The sequence below is a fragment of the Lates calcarifer genome, linkage group LG21 (assembly GCF_001640805.2).
Source record: "Lates calcarifer isolate ASB-BC8 linkage group LG21, TLL_Latcal_v3, whole genome shotgun sequence".
Lineage (NCBI taxonomy): Eukaryota > Metazoa > Chordata > Actinopteri > Centropomidae > Lates > Lates calcarifer.
The window spans coordinates 14,592,255-14,612,661 of NC_066853.1; the positions used below are offsets into that span (position 1 = coordinate 14,592,255).

A 20,407-nucleotide genomic window follows, 5' to 3' on the forward strand; every position below is an offset into this window, starting at 1 on the left:
TATGAATTTAGAAATACACGCACCAGTTTTCCTATTTCTTCCAAATTGGAAAAAGCTCCTCTCAGTTCCTGAATTTTCTGAACATCAACAAGAACAAAGTCATGGAGGTATTGTCTTTTGAGGATGCAGTAATCCATCAATTCTCAATATTGCCTGCAGTATAGAGGATCTAGGGCCAACACTGATAGAATTATACAGTGTCTGAGCATCAGACCTGATAGTGAACCTCAGGAGTTTGTTTTTTGTTTGTTTTTTTTTTTAATTCCACTGATTGGTTCAGACCTATCTGTTACAGCAAATAATCATGAGCTTACTGATTGGTCTGGTTTCCAGGCTGGAATCCCACACCACAGAATAGAAATAGCACAATTACTTTCAATCACTCAGTACCAATTTCTGTAATAAGTGAACTGCATTTGGTGTGTAAAATCACTGGAGTGTGCCTTCAAAGTAAAAAAAAAAAGCTGAAAGGAAATGAGGGAAAGATGGGTGACAACAAGCTCTAATGGGGTAACCTGTTCTGCATGCATGTTTCACTGATCATATATCTACCAAGTTATTATTGGTGCCAGATAAATATGGTCAGCCTCTATCAAGCACAGTGCAATGGAAATTAGATGGGAAGATGTATTATTTCACCAAATGTCTCAGTATGCTGCTACCATCTAGTGGACATTTCACTTTTATTTTGCACTGTTATTGTGTGACAGTGAATCGCACAATCTCAGGGCAGATTTGTGCAATTGGTGAGTATAAACTGGTATGCTTATCACACACAAATTTGGGATTATACTCGCTACAGAATGAATCTCCTGATACCTGTGCAGTCATGAAAAAGAAAGTACACCCTTTCTTTGCATTCTGTAGTTTTTCATATCAGGACATAATTTAAAAAATCATCAATCTACCAAATTCTAAAATTATTTAAATCTAACCTCAGACATAAAACAACACACAACAGATTCCACTGTGTCATTATTTATTTAACAAAAATGGTGCCAAAATGGAGAAGCCATGTGTGAAAAACTAAGTACACCCCATGATTCAATAACTTGTAGAAACACCTTCAACCGCAGTAACTTGAAATAATCATTTTCTGCATCGCTTTATTGGTCTCTCACAACATAGGTTCAGTTCATCACATTTTGTGGGCATTCATTTATGCATAGCTCTCTTAAGGTCCCATGATAGCATTTCAATTGGGATGAGGTCTGGACTTTGACTGGGTCATTGCAACACTTTAATTCTTTTCTTTAATTTTTTTCTTTATCAGCCACTCTGTTTTAGATTTGGTGGTGTGTTTGGAATCGGTGTCCCGTTGCATGACCCGATTTCAGCCAAGCTTTAGCTGTCAGGTAGATGGCCTTGCATTTGACTCTAGAATACTTTGGTGTACAGAGGAACTCATGGTCACTTCAATGAGTGCAAGGTGCCCAGGTCCTGTGACTGCAAAACAAGCTCAAATCATCATCACCTCTCCACCAATGTGCTTGACAGTTGGTATGAGGTGTTTGACCAGCAAATTGTCAAAAGTACTTTTCCAGTCCATTGCAGGGCCAACACATATAGACAAACAACCATTTACACCTACAGGAAATTTAGAGTCAACAATTAATCTAACGTGCATGTCTTTGGACTGGAGGAAGCTGGAGTACCCAGAGATTTAAATTTGGATTGGAAAGGATGCAAACATTGCCTTGGAGAGAATTATGCCTCCATTCAAAATCAGTCTCAAAAGAAATGCATCTTAGGCCCTGCCCCTACATCTTCTCCTGCCCTGATGGGTGGTGTAGAAGATTAAACAATATTATTAGTCAATAAAACAGGGTGACACAGCTTTACAGCTTAATGACTGGGCTCAGAAAAGGGGTGAACCAGACGAAAGTCATGTGGACTTTGCTAGACACCAACTTGCTCTTGCTCATGTTGTTATATTTGTACTTTTTCTCTGCTGTGTCCTCCTCTCTTTATTCCTCCTTATGTCAGTTACAAGGAGAGTTTCATCTAAATGGGATGCACAAGGATGGAGATGTGGTTCTAGGTGGGCTTTTTGAAATTCACTTCTTTTCAAATTATCCTGACCTGTCTTTTACCTCAGAGCCACAACAGCCTACATGTTATGGGTGAGTCTGTCAGGGAAACAGAAAAAGGCAGAAATTTAGAATGTACTTCTTTTCTTCTCCTCTTTCTTTTGTCTTATTTATGTTTTTTTTTTTTCATTCAAATGTTTTTGTTGTTACTGTTCAACTACCTTCATTCTTTGCATGATCTATTGTTGTGCAACATGTATATGTTTACACAGTTATTGTTGTATTTTTCATTAGTGAAAATTTGTATTGTATGTGTTAGTTTTGATATTCTAGGATTCAGACAGGCCCTGACCATGGCCTTTGCTATTGATGAAATCAACAGAAACTCCAACCTGCTACCTAATGTGACTCTGGGATACAGTCTGTATGATAACTGCGTTCAACTTGGAATTGGATTCCATGCAGCATTGTCATTAGCCAGTGGTCAAGAGGAGCAAGTTTTATTACATGAGACCTGTGTAGGAACCCCTCCAGTCCTAGGGATTGTGGGTGATTCTTCCTCTACACGTTCTATTGCCATCTCCACTGTCTTAGGTTTGTACAGAGTGCCTATGGTAAGTTTTTCTGCCTTACCATCTATTAATTTTTTAAAAATGAGTAATCAGCCTCAAAAATGAGAGTGTGTAAAGGCTTTAACTGTTTTTAGGATGTACAATCTGTGTTTTACACAGGTGAGTTATTTTGCCACATGTTCCTGCCTGAGTGACCGTCAAAAGTTTCCATCCTTCTTCAGGACGATCCCAAGTGATGCTTTCCAGGTGAAAATCTATCAGCACAAAGAAAATGTATGGTTCATGTTCATTTTGTGTATCATTGGTAACGTATTTTGTATCATTGATGGAGTTGTGTTGTGTCTGATAACAACACTCACAGCTGATATCTAAACATGTTTAATTGTGGACCCTGTTTATCAGGATTTTCAGTACAATATTATTCCAGCCCGTTACACTAATCCCTTTACTGTGTCCACACAGGTGCATGCTATGATTCAAATTCTAAAACGCTTTAGTTGGACTTGGACAGGTCTGCTGCTCAGTGATGATGACTATGGACTTAATGCTGCCCAATCCTTTCAGTCTGACCTGGGTTCATCTGGTGGAGGTTGTCTGGCCTATACAGAGATTTTGCCTTGGGGCGACAACCCAGCTGAACTTAAGAGGATTGTGGATGTGATGAAGAAATCCACAGCTCGTGTGGTCATTGTGTTTGCTCATGAGAGTCACATGATTAACCTCATGGAAGAGGTTGGGCTTGAAATACAGTTGTTTATATACGCACACACACATATATGTATGTGTATATATATATATATATATATATATATATATATATATATACACACACACAAGGATAAGATAATAGATAGATAATACTTTATCGGAATGGCAGTATGAATTTATATACTTGGTATGATGCAATGTACAGGTGGTGAGGCAGAATGTGACAGGACTGCAGTGGATAGCCAGTGAAGCCTGGACATCTGCTGCTGTGCTCCAGACCCCCCGCCTCATGCCGTACCTGGGTGGAACACTGGGCATCGCCATCCGTCGAGGAGAAATACCAGGGCTCAGAAACTTCCTGTTACAAATACGTCCTGACCCACACCACAACAACAGCTATGAAAATAACATGGTGAGAGTTTAGCTTTACAATCTAACAATACATTGCCATTGTTTATAATACACCATTTTGAAATTTGTTTCAGGTAAATCAGTTTTGGGAACACACATTTCAGTGTAGATTTGCACCACCTCCAGCAGGTTGGGTGGAAGCTGGAGGAGCATTATGTACCGGACTGGAAGATCTAGAGAATGTGGAGACTGAGCTCTTAGATATATCAAATCTCAGGCCAGAGTATAATGTGTATAAGGCTGTATATTCTCTGGCATATGCCCTTGATAACATGCTACAGTGTGAGCCAGGGAGAGGGCCTTTCAGCGGGCACAGCTGTGGAAATTTGCAAACACTGGAGCCATGGCAGGTGTGATATTAGTTTACATCCCATCTGTTCATGAGACCAAATTCTGTATTTGAGTATTTCTTGTGGAGAAGCATGTAGGGTATAGATGCAATGTTTTGAGAGGACTAATTGTAATCTTGCTAACTGAAAGAATTTTCCTGAAAGTTGTATCATGTCAGAGAGATGATTATTCTTTCATTCACAGCTTGTGTATTACTTGGAAAAGGTCAACTTCACCACGCCATTTGGTGATCAAGTTTCGTTTGATGGTAATGGTGATGTCTTACCAATCTATGATATCATGAACTGGCAGTGGCTTCCTGATGGAAGAACTAAACTTCAGACTGTGGGTGAGGTTAAAAAGTCAGCCTTCAAAGGTGAAGAACTCAAACTTGATGAAGACAGAATCTTCTGGAACTTTGAGTCCAAAGAGGTTACTTTAGATTTTTCAGACTATGGAAAATATATATCAGTGTATACTGGTACAGAATAACAGATATTTATTTTTCTCCCTACAGCCACCCCAGTCAGTGTGCAGTGAGAGCTGTCCTCCAGGTACCCGCATGGCCAGAAAGAAGGGGGAACCTGAATGTTGTTTTTACTGCATCCCTTGTTCTGAGGGAAAGACCAGCAATAAAACTGGTGAGTGTTCAGTTTTAAATATTTCAGTTTAGATTTTAAAGTTTTTATAGTATCTCAACACTTTCTCTTTTTTCATAGACTCCATGGAGTGCACCAGTTGTCCAGAGGATTTCTGGTCCAGTTCCCAGCGTGACCTCTGTGTTCCTAAAATAACAGAGTTCCTTTCCTATCATGATCCTCTGGGTATCTTCTTGACAGCCACCTCACTGCTGGGCACATTTATCTGTATTGTTGTCCTAGGCATCTTCATCTATCATCGCAGAACACCTGTAGTTCGTGCCAACAATTCAGAACTGAGTTTCCAGCTATTGCTGTCACTTAAGTTATGTTTCCTCTGCTCATTGCTGTTCATTGGACGACCCAGACTGTGGACATGTCAACTGAGACATGCAGTATTTGGGATCAGCTTTGTGCTTTGTGTGTCATGTATCCTGGTGAAAACCATGGTGGTTCTGGCTGTGTTCAAGGCCTCCAAGCCAGGAGGGGAAACCAGTCTGAAGTGGTTTGGTGTTGTCCAGCAGAGACTGACAGTTCTGGTTCTTACTTCTTTTCAAGCAGCAATCTGTACTGCTTGGCTTGTCACTGCATCACCATCTCCTCATAAAAACACTGAATACCACAATGACAAGATAGTTTATGAGTGTATAGTTGGGTCCCCTGTTGGTTTTGCAGTATTATTGGGCTATATTGGTTTATTGGCTATTCTTAGTTTTCTCATTGCATTTCTATCAAGGAATCTTCCAGACAGTTTCAATGAAGCCAAATTCATAACTTTCAGCATGCTGATCTTCTGTGCTGTGTGGGTGGCATTTGTCCCTGCTTATATCAGCTCACCAGGCAAATATGCAGATGCAGTGGAGGTATTTGCCATCCTGGCCTCCAGTTTTGGCCTCTTAATGGCACTGTTTGGACCCAAATGTTACATAATCCTGCTGAGACCAGAGAGAAACACAAAGAAAGCTATCATGGGTCGAGGCATTCATTCATAAAAATTTTGCCTAATTAATATAGAAGTGACATCGGTGTTAAGTGATTTTGAAAGAAGAGCTGATGCCTAATAAATGTGGTGGATTATGAAATCTCTTTCCACTTGGATCATATTGTAAGAATACTTAAAGTGAATAAATGAATTTCCCTTCATTTCCATTGATATGGCCAAATTATTCTTATATAACGCAATGATTGCATCTGTTTCTCTCAAAAATTGCTCTGCAAATGAATCAAATTATTAAAACGCTAATGCTAAGTTCTAATGCAAGAATGAGTTCAGTGACTGGGGGTGACAGAACAAATGTTGCTACCTTAACTGACTTATATCCATTCACAGTTATTTTAATTTTAATGTGAACTGCCACTGCTAGCCACCGATGACGTGTAGAATTGGGTCGAAATTATTGTACTCTGAGAGGTTCCAGTGTTCAGGACAACATTCAGTTTTTAACTTAAAAACATATGTTGAAATATGCTTTACTGCATTGTGTTAACTGGGAAAGATTTTTTAAAGTTCAAAACAGTACAAAAACGGTTTGCCCTCTCAACTCAAACAATCAGGGTTTGAATGTATACAATCTTATTGACTTATTTGTGATTGGTGTAAACTAACATTTAACATGGCATTCAAAATAATAAAAACTTAAAGAAATAAACTGTAATTTCAATAAATCTAAAAGACTTATGACATGCTTCATAAACAACTTTACCAGATACTGAAATTTTTGGTTACTTATTCCATAACCCCTGTTCTTTGATAGACATGACTGAGTATTTCATTGTGTTTTCCCTATTGGCATGTGTTTTCTTTTGCTGCAGTCCATTGAGATCTCATGGTCACAGTACTAGAAGTGTTTGTCTTCCTGATACTGATCCCAGAGCTTCACAACAATATAACTCGGTATCAGGTAAAGATACTTTTCTCTAGGGATGTAACGATTCCTCATGAGACAGTTAAATCGCGATCCAAATATGTGACGACTCAAATCAGTGAGATTAAAAGTGAATCGCGATACTCTTCTTAAACAGCAGAGGGCGCTATCTAGTTTTGAATTCTCTTTTCAACATCCTACGTCATTGATGTGACGTTTCAGTAGCTGAAGACATGGTGGCTGCAGGTGAGGATTTTGAAATTGAGGATGCACCATCCTGTTTCAAATTGGATGCGTGGCAGCGTTTTGGGTTCCCTAAGTCAGAAAATTAAAAATGTGAGAAAAATTCAATTAATTTTTTTAAGACAAAAGAAAAGAAGTAAAGAAAAGGAAACATGCCTTGCATAGTTTATTCCATACCTCAGAAATAAAAGGGGAATGCTTAATTTGATAAAGAAAAGCAAAGAGCAGATTACAGTATTTTTAATGTTTTGCCTGAGAAATAATTAAAGAAATCTTTTCAGTCATAATTTGTCTTCAAACTCATTTTGTGAAATTGTGAACAAATCGTATCATGAACCTACAATCGTGAATCGTATCGAATCATGATTTAAGTGAATCATTACTTCCCTACTTTTCACTGATTAAAATTAAAACAAAACAAAACAAAACTTTTAATGTACATCTACAGTACAATCCATGGTCCAAATGTTAACAGTACATAGTATGAAAAAAAACAGGAGCCTGCTTTCACTCTGTGATTCCTGAATAGATGACTAATCTTTTAATAGTGACTACATCTTCAGTTATTAGAAATAGGGCCTTCAGATAATATACAGTATAAATGGATAGATAGATAGATAGATAGATAGATAGATAGATAGATAGATAGATAGATAGAAAGCTATCTGGCCATCAGGTGCTTTTTAGTGTTTTTGTCAGGCCTCAACAGAATAATAAAACACTTTGGAGCAAAAATACAGAAGAGTAAACCATAGCTTGAGGCTAGGATTGCAAAAATCTCCACGGCAACTGTGTATTTCCCAGGAGAGCTAACATAAGCAGGGACAAAGGCCACCCAGACAGCACAGAAGATCAGCATGCTGAAAGTGATCAGTTTGGCCTCATTGAAGTTGTCAGGGAGTTTCCGAGCAAGAAAGGCCAAGAGGAGGCAGGTACAGGCCAACAGGCCAATATAACCCAGAACAAGAGAGAAACCCACCACAGAGGCCATGGCACATCTGAGGGTGACCTTTGACCCTCGGAAACCCAGATCATGTTGAGGCACTGGGGGACTGAGGGACAGCCATACAGCACAGATGATAACCTGGGTAAAAAGAAATGTATGTAAAATGTTAAATTGTTATTTATGACATGCCAATTAATGATATGCCAAAATTAATGTAAATATTTAAAAAATGAAAAGTGCATATATAGTACCTGTATACAGGTGAAGAAGCAGACACTTCCTCTCTGTTGGCCTGGACCAAACCACCTAATCAAGGCTTCAGCACCAGGCCGAGCTGAGCGGAATGCCGCAAGAACCACTATGGTTTTGACTTGGAGGCAGGAAACACAGAGTACAAAGCTGATCCCAAAAGCTGCCTGCTGGAACCGACAAGTCCAGACTGATGGACGACCAATGAACACCAGTGAGCACAGGAAGCAGAGCTTCAGTGACACGAGAAGCAGAAAGCTCAGTTCTGAGTTGTTGGCTCGTACCTGCAGATGAAAAGTCATATTCATATATATAATAGACAAGCTCATTAACAGGGAATGATTCAGATTGAACTATTATTTTGTTCACTAATGTAGTTGTCTGTCTTGCAGTACCTTGTAGAAAAATGCCATGGAAGAGGATCAAACAAAACAGACCTGACTGTAAAGAGCTGAAACTGGACAGCAATGAGGATATGCTGAAAATGTACAGTATAGTTTTGTTTAATTAAGTTTCTCACCATAGGTGTTTGGCGGTAGCTAAGAAACACCACAAACACAGCTGTTGTCACTGTAGCCCCAGACACAGCTGCTGTAGTCAGGGTAATGCCCAAAGTTTCATTAAAGGAAAGGAAATCCACTTGACGAGGGATGCAGACAGTTCTTTTATCATTGGACCAGAACTCTAATGGACAGGGCTCACAGTGGTGGGAACCTGAGAAAGGACAGAGAGTAAAGACGAAAAACATAGAGGGGAGAGGAGGGTAACACAAAAATGGAAAAAGACAAGAGGAGCTTAAAGCCATCAGATTCATGACTGAGTACATTTCTAGGTCTCTGATGTTTTACATTCTAATCTCCTCACCAGTTGTATTGCTGATCTCCCCCTCAGCACATGGGATACAGTCAAAGCAGCAGACAGGTTCCCCTTTCCTGTTGGCCACTCTGGTCCCTGGAGGGCAGCTCTCGCTGCACATTGAAATTGGCACCTAAACATTTAGCCAATCCATATTATATACATCACAAGACAAAATAAATGCATTTTGACTAACTTCAAAAAATCAACAAACTTTGTTCAATATTATTTCCACTTAATACCTGATTGGATCCTGTGCTCCACTGAATAGCTGATTCATTAAGGTGGAGCTCAAACCCATCCACACGACCAATTAACACAAGTTTTAGTGTCCCCTCAGGAGTGTTCTGCCAGTTGACAAGATCGTACTTTGCTGGAATGTCGGCCCCTTGGAAATAAAACATTTCACCCTGTGGTGTGGTGACATTCACTTTGTTCAAGTGCTGCAACAGCTGTGAAATCATGAAAATACTGAAGTTTGTCAAATTGTATGTGACAGAGCTTATGTGAAATTATTCTATACAAATATATATTCAGAGTATTCTCAGGAAAAGGCTGATAATTATGTTCACCTCAATGGGTTTGATGGATTTTGGAGAGGAGCAGATGGAGCTGTTTTCACCAGGAGGGCTGTTACTGTTGGGACAGGAGAGAAGGCTGTGAAGGGCGTGGGCTGCAGCATAAACAGCAAGGTAGACATTATATGCCACCCTTAACTGGGAGGTGTCAGTAAAGAGATTCTGTACTCCCTCCAGGGACTCTGTGCCACTGCAAGGGGGTAGAGAGGTTTTCTGAAGAGACAAATTGGCAGGAGCTATAGTACTAATGTTTGTCACAGATTTGAGAGATGAAGAGGAAAATGTGAAGGGAGGTGTGGCCCCAGGACTGCACCCAAACTCAGCTTCCCAGAATTCCTTTAAAATGTCATCACCAGTATGAAGAACTGGGTGCAAATTTCTGAGATAATTTTCAAATCCAGGTATAGATGAACTTCGAATGGCCACACCAAGAACACCACTTGCCACTTTACTTGTGGCAAGATTTTGGATAAGATCGCCACTGGTGCTCCAAGCCTCACTGGCCAGAAACTGTCTGTCAATCACCTAATGACAGCAAAGAGACACAATCATAATCAAGGTGAAAATGTATGTTCAAAAAGCTGTTATCTTTATGATAGTTATTTCATATAATTGTTCTCCAATTACTATATTCAATTTAAGATTTTACATCAGCTTCTCACATTTATCTTCATTAGTTGCAGAAACAGTTCCCTCACATCTGTATACCAGGTAAAGATTAGAATCACCCTTGCAGTTGAGGCCTGAATTGTGAGTGCTGCTCGTCTGGCATCACTCAGAATGTTTTCCCTGTTGAGAGTCTCTACGAATGCCAAACACACTCCTGCCCCCTGAGTCTCCTCCTGAAATATCTGGCATATACAGTTGAAAGGAACAAAAGGATTAAGGAAAAGTATTTAAATATTGTATTTATGTACATTTCTTGTATAGATGCAATAACATTTCTCATACAATAGATATAAAAAAAATACATAAGAACACCTGTATTGCCTTTAGCCCATAATTATTGTTTGCTACCACTGCTCCGATCCAGGTCCAGTTGAAGCGTATGGCAAGTTGGGCCATGGCACGGACTTGGTAAATATCACTGGGGATGGTCCTGAAGAAGTTGGGATATTGGGGCCTGTCACTCAGACAGGGGCAGCTCGCTTGGTAGCTAATCTGAAAAATATATATATTTAAAAAAGGCACATCTTTTGTTACTTAGACACCATACATTGTAATATACCATGTTTTTTAAAGAAGCAGAAGTGTTCAAACTGATTCACATCCAGGCATGAAACTTAGTAATCTCCCACAGAGCAAAACATGAATAGTGCTTTAGATTGGAGACAGTAAGATTGCAACAGCTCCGTGAGAGTAAGGAGAAAAAGCCACAGTACAGTGTTTATGCTGTTTTCAAAACAAAACTCACCAAAGGTACAGAGAGTGGCCCCAGGGTTCTGGAGAGTATCTGGGCTGTTGAAGATGAAGCACCACCAATGATCAGGGGAACTTGGTAATCACCTGATGCAGCATTAAAAGATATGGAATTGAATGTAGGGCTTGTTATATGAAAACTTGTGTTTACACAGCAAAAGTAAAAAAGTTATGCATTCAGTTTGCTGCCATCATGTCATTTGATTATATTAAGAAGAGAGCATGGTAGTGACACACAACAAGATACCTCCCCTGTCGTAAATTTCCTCTCCATAACCTGCAGAATAATTGGGAGACTCTGTTGAATTACAGCTGGTGCGGTTTCCTCCTACTAGTGACAGAGCTGCCTGGAGAGCCCATGGTGGTTTTCCACAACTATCAAAAATATAGTAGCCCAACTTCACTCCTGGTAGCAGCTCTGTATTAAGATTGATTTCCTCCACTGCAAACACCATAGCATATACGTACTGCAGTGGAACATGATCTAAACTGAGACCACAAGAGAGAATGAATGAAAGAAATATCAGTCAAAATTTTAATTGCACCAGCACTAATCTAGGTTTGGAAGTTTTGTCAAATCAAAAAAGAAAAGACAGAAGATGCAAAGATTCTACATATCTTTACACTACCACAGTAAATAGCATGGTTCAGAGTTTTACCCAGTACAAGGTTTGTGGTGCGGCAACTGGGTGAAGTTGTGGTCTGCAAATGGAGGTTGGTAATGAATTATGAAGAGCCCGCCGATAACTATATCTCCATCCTGGAACAGACCCTGGCTACGCGGTGTACCCCACTGAGAACAAGTCATTGTATGGACACCCTGCAGTCCCACCCTGAGCCCCAGCTGTCTGCCCATAAGCCCCAAAAAGAGCAGGGATGGGGCTGAGCAGGGCCACAGTGTGAGGAGCCAGGATAACCAAGACATGGATGCAACAATTTTGGACACTGAAAATATACTCTAGACTCAGCTAGCTAGTTTGTTTCTTCTTGGCAAAAAATTCAATATCTATAAACAATTCCTGCACCGAGTAAAATCAAATAAAACCTCTTTCAATACAGTAGCATTAGCAAATATAATGTTTTTTGTATTAAAATATCCACCTGTAAGGCAAAACAACAATTTAAACAGTGCAAAACATGCATTACATATAACCTGCACTAGCATCTGACAATGTATCTAAACTGTGACATAGCCCCCCTCCTCCTCTAAACATTTGATCCTGTTGTTGTGGGTATTTATAGTAGATGTAAAACATCTTTGCAAGAAAGTAAACACAATGGCACATGCACACAAGCCCAAACCACTCCTCTCAAGAGTGACAGTAAAACAACAACCACATAATTGCAGTTGAGTAGTGTTTGGGTAGGTAGGAGGTGGAAGTGTAAAGTGTGTGTAAGTCCAAGCCAGTATAATCTTCTTTTTTTCTTTTTTAAATGCAGTTCCACAATATTTTTGCATGATCAAACATATGTTATTTGATATTTGGTTAGGTCTGTCTAATGCACAACGATTCCTGCTGACCTGTTTTAGCTGGGGTCTATTTTGGTGAGACAAATGGTGAGACAAAGATGTAGCACAAATGCACAAACATAAGCATAACAGACAAAAGCTTCTAAAGTGAATAGCCAAGACTATACAGGTACAAGCTTTTATACAAAATCCAGATATCTCCCACATTGCTAATGAAACCAAAGATCATACAGTTAGACTTAGACTTAGACTTAGACGGACTTTATTGATCCCTTTGGGATGACTCTCTTGGGGAAATTACGTTTCCAGCAGCAAATACAGACAGAAAATAACACATCACACAGGGCAGTACAACAACAGTTTGTGAACAAAAGACAGGGCAGCATGCAGGACAGTTAGCAAACGACACAGAATATAAATAGAATAGCAAAAGAATATAAATAGAATAGAATTAAGGGTGAACGGACTCTGTATGGCATTATCATAAATAAAAATAAATATGCTGAATATAAATATAAATAATATACATAATCTCCTAAAAAATGGAGAGACACCTCCCATAAAAAAACAAAAAAATCAAAAACAATACAAACAAACAAAAAAAACCCTAACCCTTGGGCCATTTGGTGCAAGCAGTGTACAATCCATAGTTACATTTTGTTTTCAAGCAACATCTAGTGGTCATGTAAGGCAACGTCAGTCTTTTCAACAAATGCCCCAAAACGACATGTTGTGACTGTAGTAATTGTGACAGGAGCAAAGGAGGAAGTCGGGTGACCTTGTTCTAAAGCAAAAAGGTCTGCATGGGGAGGCAAAACACAGGTGATAGCTGCTCATTTCCCACATCCAACCAATTATAGACATCTTTTCTTTTATCTACGAACTCCAAACTTAAACCATGATCTTTCCCTAAACCTGACCAAGTTGTTTTTGTGCCTAAATCAAACCAAAACTTTAGCACATCATTGCAACGTAGTAATCTATGGATTTATCTTTTCTGGAATATATGTTTATTTTTTATAGCAATACAGACTGAAAATAAACTGCAAGCAAGCAATTTCTCTTTATTTGGATGCATTTTAGATAGTAGATTTGAGAGGAATTGTATGGCAGCTTCACTTCCTGATGTACTGTTCCCTATATACTGCTAGAACTGGCCCTACATTTTATAATAGTCTTTAAACAGTGATTTTTAACAGTTTATCTGTGGTATGTGTCCTGCTGCACTTGTTCAGGCGATGCTCCACTGCATTGTGTCAGGGGATACACACAACCGATTTATATGGTCAGTTAGATTGGGGGACTTGTACAAAACTCAATATCAGTTTTCATGGCACAACCTGTAATGCAAGCAGAATAGTTGCATCATGATAAAAAACAAAGACACAACCATGGAACTTAGTTTTATTTACGTTTAATAATGTTATTTTTCTTATGCTGTACAAGGTTTCTCACATCAGTGAAAGCTGTACATATAAAGTAATATATAAGTAAAACAGGCCAATATTTAAAATTTTGATTATATCAAAAAATATACTTCTATCTATAACACAAAACTATTTGGTTGTCTGAGAATATATCTGTTATTGCATGGTTAAAAAAGATAACATAAACATAGATAGATCTTCAAGTAATGTGCTGTAGATAGTAACACAAGTTTGTCATTGTGACATTTTAGGATACAGTTTGTCACATATTTCAAAATTAGAAAGAAGACATTACTGTTTTTTTTAATGACAAAATACTATGTGAATAAAATTAATGCATGCAGATTGAGATAAGGAAATAATGAAATAGACTTATGATGGCTCATTTTTATAATTCACATTATGCACTGTTATTTTTCTTTGCTACCTGCTCATCAGGTGTTTCTTGGTGTTTCTCTCAGGCCTCAAAAGGATGATGAAACACTTCGGAGCAAAGATACAGAACAGTAAACCATAGCTAGAAGCGAGAATTGCAAAAATCTCCACAGCAACTGTATATTTTCCAGTAGAACTAACATAAGCAGGGACAAAGGCCACCCAGACAGCACAGAAGATCAGCATGCTGAAAGTGATCAGTTTGGCCTCATTGAAGTTGTCAGGAAGTTTCCGAGCAAGAAAGGCCAAGAGGAGGCAGGTGCAGGCCAACAGGCCAATATAACCCAGAACAAGAGAGAAACCCACCACAGAGGCCATGGCACACTTCAGGGTGACCTTTAAACCCGGGATATCGAAGTCAGGTTGAGGCACTGGGGGGCTGATTGTTAGCCAAATAATACAGATGATAACCTTAATGAAAAAAGCATGGTATAAAATCAGATTAATGTACGTGAAATGGTTTAATGAGTAATAATTTTATCATGAAAAAAGGGCAACTCTGCAACTCTGACCTGTATACAGGTGAAGAAGCAGACACTTCCTCTCTGTTGGCCTGGACCAAACCACTTCATCAAGGCTTCAGCACCAGGCCGAGCTGAACGGAACGCTGCAAGAACCACTATGGTTTTGACTTGGAGGCAGGAAACACAGAGTACAAAGCTGATCCCAAAAGCTGCCTGCTGGAACCGACAAGCCCAGACTGATGGACGACCAATGAACACCAGTGAGCACAGGAAGCAGAGCTTCAGCGACACAAGAAGCAGAAAGCTCAGTTCTGAGTTGTTGGCTCGTACCTACAGATGACAATTGGAATTTAACTGGTAAAAGGACACAACTGACAATCCAAAGTGGAGTCATTCAGATTATTTTTAACAATTAACTCTGGATTATATAGTAATAAAGAGTTTTGTTTTTCAGGGATAATTAAACTAAACTAAACAACTAAAAAATTTTTGATTTATAGAAAATGGACAGTGTAGTCTCTGTTGTATTACTCAGGGATCTTACCATAGGTGTTTGACGGTGGTAAAGAAAAACTACAAACACAGCTGTCGTCACCATGGCCCCAGATACAGCGACTGTAGTCAGGGTAATGCCCAAAGTTTCATTAAAGGAAAGGAAATCCAGCTGACGAGGGATGCAGACAGTTCGTTTAGCATTAGACCAGAATTCTAATGGACAACGCTTACAGTGGGGGGAACCTAGGAAACAGAGAAACAGAAAATAACCTAAATGAGAAAACTCCAGATTAGCTGAAAGCAATATACAAAGTCAGGGTTACTGCATAATGGAAGACTGAAAGCATACTGGTGCTAACTGGAATAAGTGATTATAGGAAAACTGTATGTTGTAATGTCATCACCAGTTGTATTACTAATCTCCCCTTCAGCACATGGGATACAGTCAAAGCAGCAGACAGGTTCTCCTTTCCTGGTTGCCATCCGGGTGCCTGGGGGACAGCTCTCACTGCACACTGATAAAGGCACCTACACAACATATAAAAATATATTTCACAGTAAATACTTAATTAAGTATAAATTTTGGTATTGGCCTGTATCAAGTTTATTCCTTTTTAACCACCTGATTGGATCCTGTGCTCCACTGAATAGCTGATTCATTAAGGAGGAGATCAAACCCATCCATATGACCAATCAACACAAGTTTTAGTGTCCCCTCAGGAGTGTTCTGCCAATTGACAAGATCGTACTTTGCTGGAATGTCGGCCCCTTGGAAATAAAACATCTCACCCTGTGGTGTGGTGAAGTTCACTTTGTTCAAGTGCTGCAAAACCTGAAAGCATCAAGTCCCCATTAATAATATGTTTCCCCTGAAAATCTGCAAATATAGGTTGTGAAAGTCTGTAGCATATCTCACGCAGGTGCTGAAATTGACAGCTATGTTTACCTCTATGGGTTTGATGTGTTTTGGAGACAAGCAGGTGGAGCTGTTGTTTCCTGGAGGGCTGTTACTGTTGGGGCAGGACAGAAGACTGTGAAGGGCATGGGCTGCAGCATAAACAGCAAGGTAGGTATTGTATGTCAACCTCAGCTGAGAAGTGTCAGTAAAAAGATTGTCCACTCTCTCCAGGGACTCTGTGCCACTGCAGAGTGGTAGAGAAGCCTTTTGAAGCAACATGTTTGCACGAGTTGGTGAAGTGGCATAAGAAGAATAATTTGTGGCCCAGGACTACAACCAAACATGTTTTCCCAAAATTCTCTTAGGAATTTATCATCAGGACGACGAGATGGGTTCAGATTTCTGAGATAATTTTCAAATCCAGTTATAGCTGAACTTCTAATGGCCACACCAAGAACACCACTTGCTACTTTAGAAGTTGAAGGATTTTGGAAAAGATCGCCACTGGTGCTCCAAGCTTCACTGGCCAGAAACTGTCGGTCACTTACCTAATGATAGCAAAAAGGCACAATCATGATCAAAAGTGAAAATTTATGTTTAAAAAGCCATTACATTTTTAATAGATATTTGATGTAATAGCTCTTAATTTACTATACTCTAAATACAGTTTTACATCAGCTTCTCACATTTATCTTCATTAGTTGCAGAAACAGTTCCCTCACATCTGTATACCAGGTAAAGATTAGAATCACCCTTGCAGTTGAGGCCTGAATTGTGAGTGCTGCTTGTCTGGCATCATTCACAGTGTTTTCCCTGCTGAGAGTCTCTACAAATGCCAGACACACTCCAGCCTCCTGAGTCTCCTCCTGAAATATCTGGCACAAAAAGGATTAATGAAAAGCATCTAAATATTGTATTTATGTAGATTTCTTGTGTAGATGCCATAACATTTCTCATACAACAGTTACAAAAATACATGGAAACACCTTTATTGCCATTAGCCCATAATCATTGTTTGCTACGACTGCTCCGATCCAGGTCCAGTTGAAGCGTATGGCAAGCTGGGCCATGGCACGGGCTTGGTAAGTATCACTGGGGATGGTCCTGAAGAAGTTGGGAAATTGGCGCCTGTCACTTAGACAGGGGCAGGTTGCTGTATAGCTCATCTAAAAGACAAAAAACACATATACTCTGAAGTCATATAAAGATTGTTGTAATACACTTTTACCCAGGGCTTAAGTTTTCTGGTCCAGAAAGAATATGTTTGCTGCAGTTTACTGCAAACATTGTGAGCTTTACAGTAAATTTCTAACCTTGGATTCTCTTTTGCTGTCCTCACAGCAGAGAGGAACTTCCAGGAAGTTAAGAGAGAAAAGGTAAGAGCCACTATTTATGCACCAAATGAAAAATTAATGAGAAACCAAATTTTAACAGGGAAAATCTGATTTTTAAAATCAGGTTTTTGTATAATAGTCTTTATTTCCAATTTTCATTTAAATTCTATATATATGTTGAATTAAAAAAAACAATTAATTTGGGGATTTTAATGGAACTCACTAAAGGTACAGAGAGTGGTCCCAGGATTCTACAGAGTATCTGGGCTGTTGTAGATGAGTCACCGCCAATGATCAAAGGAACAGGCCGATCACCTGATGACATTATAAAATATAATGGAATAAAGTTATTTGTTACATAAAAATTGTGTTTGGTTTTGTTTCAAACACAATATTGCAGTATCATCATTTTATTTGCTTCTGATTGATAGAGAAGGACTTATATCAGTCCATGCAAAGCTAGATTCAATACCTCTCCTTTCTCCGATTTCCTCTCCATACCCAGCAGAATAGTCTGGCAGGGCTGTTGAATTACAGCTGGTGCTGTCTCCTCCAACCAGTGACAGTGCTGCCTGTAAAGCCCAAAGGGGTAGCTGACAGCTGTCATGAATATGGTAGCCCAGCTTCACACCTGGTAACAGCGTTGTACTATGATTGATTTCCTCCAGTGCAAACACCATACCATATATGTACTGCAATGGAAGATTTTCAAAGCTGAGACCACAGGTGAGAAAGAATGAGAGAAATATCAGTCAAAACACTGGTGTGATTGTAAAGATAATAATCTGTAATAGTCTGCAAATTCAATAGGTAGTCAATTTGCGTCATCAGTGGATAAGCAATTACAACAACATATTTTAACAAGAAAATATGTCTATTAACATGAAATAACCACCAATAGTTTTCAAATGGAATACATAAGATACAGCTAATAATGTGTCTTGTGTTTATCAAACATATGAATATGTATTATACAATATTCACAATAAACAATGCAGTTCAGAGTTTTACCCAGTGCAAGATTTGTAGTGCGGCAGCTGAGTGAAGTCATGGTCAATAGCAGGGGGCTGGTAATAAAGACTGAAGAGCCCACCAATAACTACATCTCCATCCTGGAACAGACCCTGGACACTCGATGTACCCCACCGAGAACACCTCACTGTCTGAACCACCTGCAACCCCACCCTGAGCCCCAGCTGTCTGCCCACGAGCCCCACAAGGAGCACAGATGGGGCTGAGCAGGGCCACAGTGTGAGGAGCCAGGATAACCAAGACATGGATTTAGCGGATCTGGACACTTAAAATATGTAAAATAAACTCAGTTAGATAACTTCTCATTGGCACAACAAACATAAATAAGAGGTGCAATAAATTCAATATCAATAACCCTGAAATGAAAAAGTCAAATTCAATTAAATATCTCTTGATATAACAGGAGAAGTTAGTTAGAAGTTAATATCTAAACTTGTAAAATCATTTTAATAACAAAATATATAGACAGATAGAGCATACCCTGACATATGACGAATTTATACCCCCCTCCTGCTCTGCACAACATAGATGTTGTTCTGGGTATTTATAAGAGCTGTCAAGCTTATAGTGGAATGATAGTAAACAGGATGATACTGCACCAAATGACTTCTCTGAAAGGAGAGGCCATTGGTGTGTGATACATACACCAGAGTATTTACCTGGAGGGCAGTGACTAAAGACATCCCAGTGGAGTTAGATTTTCACCTTTAACACTTAGTTGATAAATTAATCCACAGTGACTCACAAAGATAGAAGACCACACCTCTGACACCAGTGCCCCACTTGGCAACCTAACCTAGCAGTTATTTCAGTAAGGGTTCATTACGAATACCTTTCTGAAGATGTTTTTGAAATGAAATGAATTTGTCAGCACAGTATTATTCATTTTATGAAGGAAAGAAGAGAATGTCTTGCAGCAAGTTACGAGTTTAAATTACATAGTGTCAGAGAGCAGGGACTGACCAAGAAAAACTAAATGGATTTCAATTTGTAGTGCTCAACTCAACAGCCCATGGTGTTGCCATTTGCCACCATCTACTCTTCCAACAGCATAGATAGAAGCAATGAATCATGTTCCATTTCAGAAACAAAATAATAAAATAGATTTAAGCATATGAGCACCAGGGGTGGTATACAGTATGATTTTTACATTTCCAGGAAAAGTAACCCCGCAAGAGTCATCATGTTTAGTTGTGTTGGATGAACATGCCTGCTAGGAGCAAATTTCAGAAGCAAATTATATTGGGAGCCAAGGAAGAAGTCAGGTGACCATGTTATAAAGCTAAAAGGTCCACATTTATCCATGAACGTTCTTCAACCTTAACCATATTTACTGTTGCAACCATGACAAAAAGGGTATTCTAACCTTAATAAAGTACTTATTTTGACCCAAACCATGGTCTTAAACCTGTTCTTTTGTGACTAAATCTAATCTAGCCTTTACAATATCATACTATAGCACATCATAAAAGGGTTAATATTTGTCAGCTTCACTTAATGATCTACTGTTCCCTAAATACTTTAAAAGCAGGCCCCACATTTTATAATCATCTTTTAACAGTGATTTTTATTTTACAGTTTAAGTGTGGCATGTTTCCTACTGCTGTAGGGGCACTTGTTCAGGAAATGCTCCTACGGGTCATGTCAGAGGGTAGGGACAACAAAATTGAAGTACATGGCCAGGTAGATTGGAGGATTTGTTGCACAAAACTCAAAAATGTTCGTGGCACATCCTGTGATTCAAAAAGGATAGTTGCATCAATATAAAAAACAAAGACACACAAAACTTTCTTTTATTTATGTTTATTAATCTTGTTATTTTCCTTATGCTGTACATGGTTTCTCATGTGTAAAAGTTGTAAACTTTGAAGTAAAACAGGCCAATATTTTTGATATTGATTAGATCGAAAAATATACATCTATCTATACCACAAGCAGTTCTATATATGAATATATATGACATTATATGGCTACCAAAATTAAAAAGAAAAGATTACTGTTGTTTTA

At 39.0% G+C, this 20,407-nt stretch overlaps 3 protein-coding genes across 3 annotated transcripts; 1 reads left to right on the forward strand and 2 right to left on the reverse strand.

Moving 5' to 3' along the window:
* Positions 1-1,656: 1,656 nt before the first annotated feature.
* On the forward strand, positions 1,657-6,356 carry LOC108899745 (extracellular calcium-sensing receptor-like). The gene is made up of 9 exons (XM_051065410.1): positions 1,657-2,123; positions 2,350-2,644; positions 2,762-2,848; positions 3,065-3,334; positions 3,516-3,722; positions 3,796-4,071; positions 4,256-4,483; positions 4,569-4,692; positions 4,771-6,356. The coding sequence occupies exons 1-9, from the start codon at positions 1,849-1,851 to the stop codon at positions 5,679-5,681; spliced, it is 2,673 nt and encodes an 890-aa protein (XP_050921367.1). The 5' UTR covers positions 1,657-1,848; the 3' UTR covers positions 5,682-6,356.
* Positions 6,357-7,458: 1,102 nt separating this feature from the next.
* LOC108899764 (extracellular calcium-sensing receptor-like) lies at positions 7,459-11,700 on the reverse strand. The gene is made up of 12 exons (XM_018700390.1): positions 11,504-11,700; positions 11,122-11,333; positions 10,840-10,931; positions 10,407-10,586; positions 10,088-10,276; positions 9,697-9,950; positions 9,420-9,633; positions 9,090-9,299; positions 8,857-8,980; positions 8,513-8,706; positions 7,995-8,276; positions 7,459-7,881 (listed from the first exon to the last, which is right to left on the reverse strand). Exons 1-12 carry the CDS (start codon positions 11,698-11,700, stop codon positions 7,459-7,461), a joined length of 2,571 nt encoding a protein of 856 aa, XP_018555906.1.
* A 2,465-nt stretch (positions 11,701-14,165) lies between these two features.
* On the reverse strand, positions 14,166-18,645 carry LOC108899746 (extracellular calcium-sensing receptor-like). The gene is made up of 12 exons (XM_018700369.1): positions 18,380-18,645; positions 17,904-18,082; positions 17,592-17,683; positions 17,021-17,200; positions 16,721-16,909; positions 16,359-16,582; positions 16,083-16,278; positions 15,759-15,968; positions 15,541-15,664; positions 15,186-15,379; positions 14,690-14,971; positions 14,166-14,588 (listed from the first exon to the last, which is right to left on the reverse strand). Exons 1-12 carry the CDS (start codon positions 18,643-18,645, stop codon positions 14,166-14,168), a joined length of 2,559 nt encoding a protein of 852 aa, XP_018555885.1.
* Between the last annotated feature and the right edge of the window lie 1,762 nt (positions 18,646-20,407).

What these genes read in the sequence shown, in the direction of transcription:
- LOC108899745 (XM_051065410.1), top strand. Translation starts at nt 1,849, where the DNA reads ATGACTGGGCTCAGAAAAGGGGTGAACCAGACGAAAGTCATGTGGACT. An exon ending in ACAGCTATGAAAATAACATG is followed by an intron (nt 3,723 to 3,795) that starts GTGAGAGTTTAG and finishes AATTTGTTTCAG; the next exon opens with GTAAATCAGTTTTGGGAACA. An exon ending in AAAGACCAGCAATAAAACTG is followed by an intron (nt 4,693 to 4,770) that starts GTGAGTGTTCAG and finishes CTTTTTTCATAG; the next exon opens with ACTCCATGGAGTGCACCAGT.
- LOC108899764 (XM_018700390.1), bottom strand. Translation starts at nt 11,700, where the DNA reads ATGGGCAGACAGCTGGGGCTCAGGGTGGGACTGCAGGGTGTCCATACA. An exon ending in GGCCACTCTCTGTACCTTTG is followed by an intron (nt 10,587 to 10,839) that starts GTGAGTTTTGTT and finishes TATATTTTTCAG; the next exon opens with ATTAGCTACCAAGCGAGCTG. An exon ending in ATGGGCTAAAGGCAATACAG is followed by an intron (nt 10,277 to 10,406) that starts GTGTTCTTATGT and finishes TGTATATGCCAG; the next exon opens with ATATTTCAGGAGGAGACTCA.
- LOC108899746 (XM_018700369.1), bottom strand. Translation starts at nt 18,645, where the DNA reads ATGTCTTGGTTATCCTGGCTCCTCACACTGTGGCCCTGCTCAGCCCCA. An exon ending in GACCACTCTCTGTACCTTTA is followed by an intron (nt 17,201 to 17,591) that starts GTGAGTTCCATT and finishes TTTGTCTTTTAG; the next exon opens with ATGAGCTATACAGCAACCTG. An exon ending in GCTTCTTCACCTGTATACAG is followed by an intron (nt 14,589 to 14,689) that starts GTCAGAGTTGCA and finishes TTTTTCATTAAG; the next exon opens with GTTATCATCTGTATTATTTG.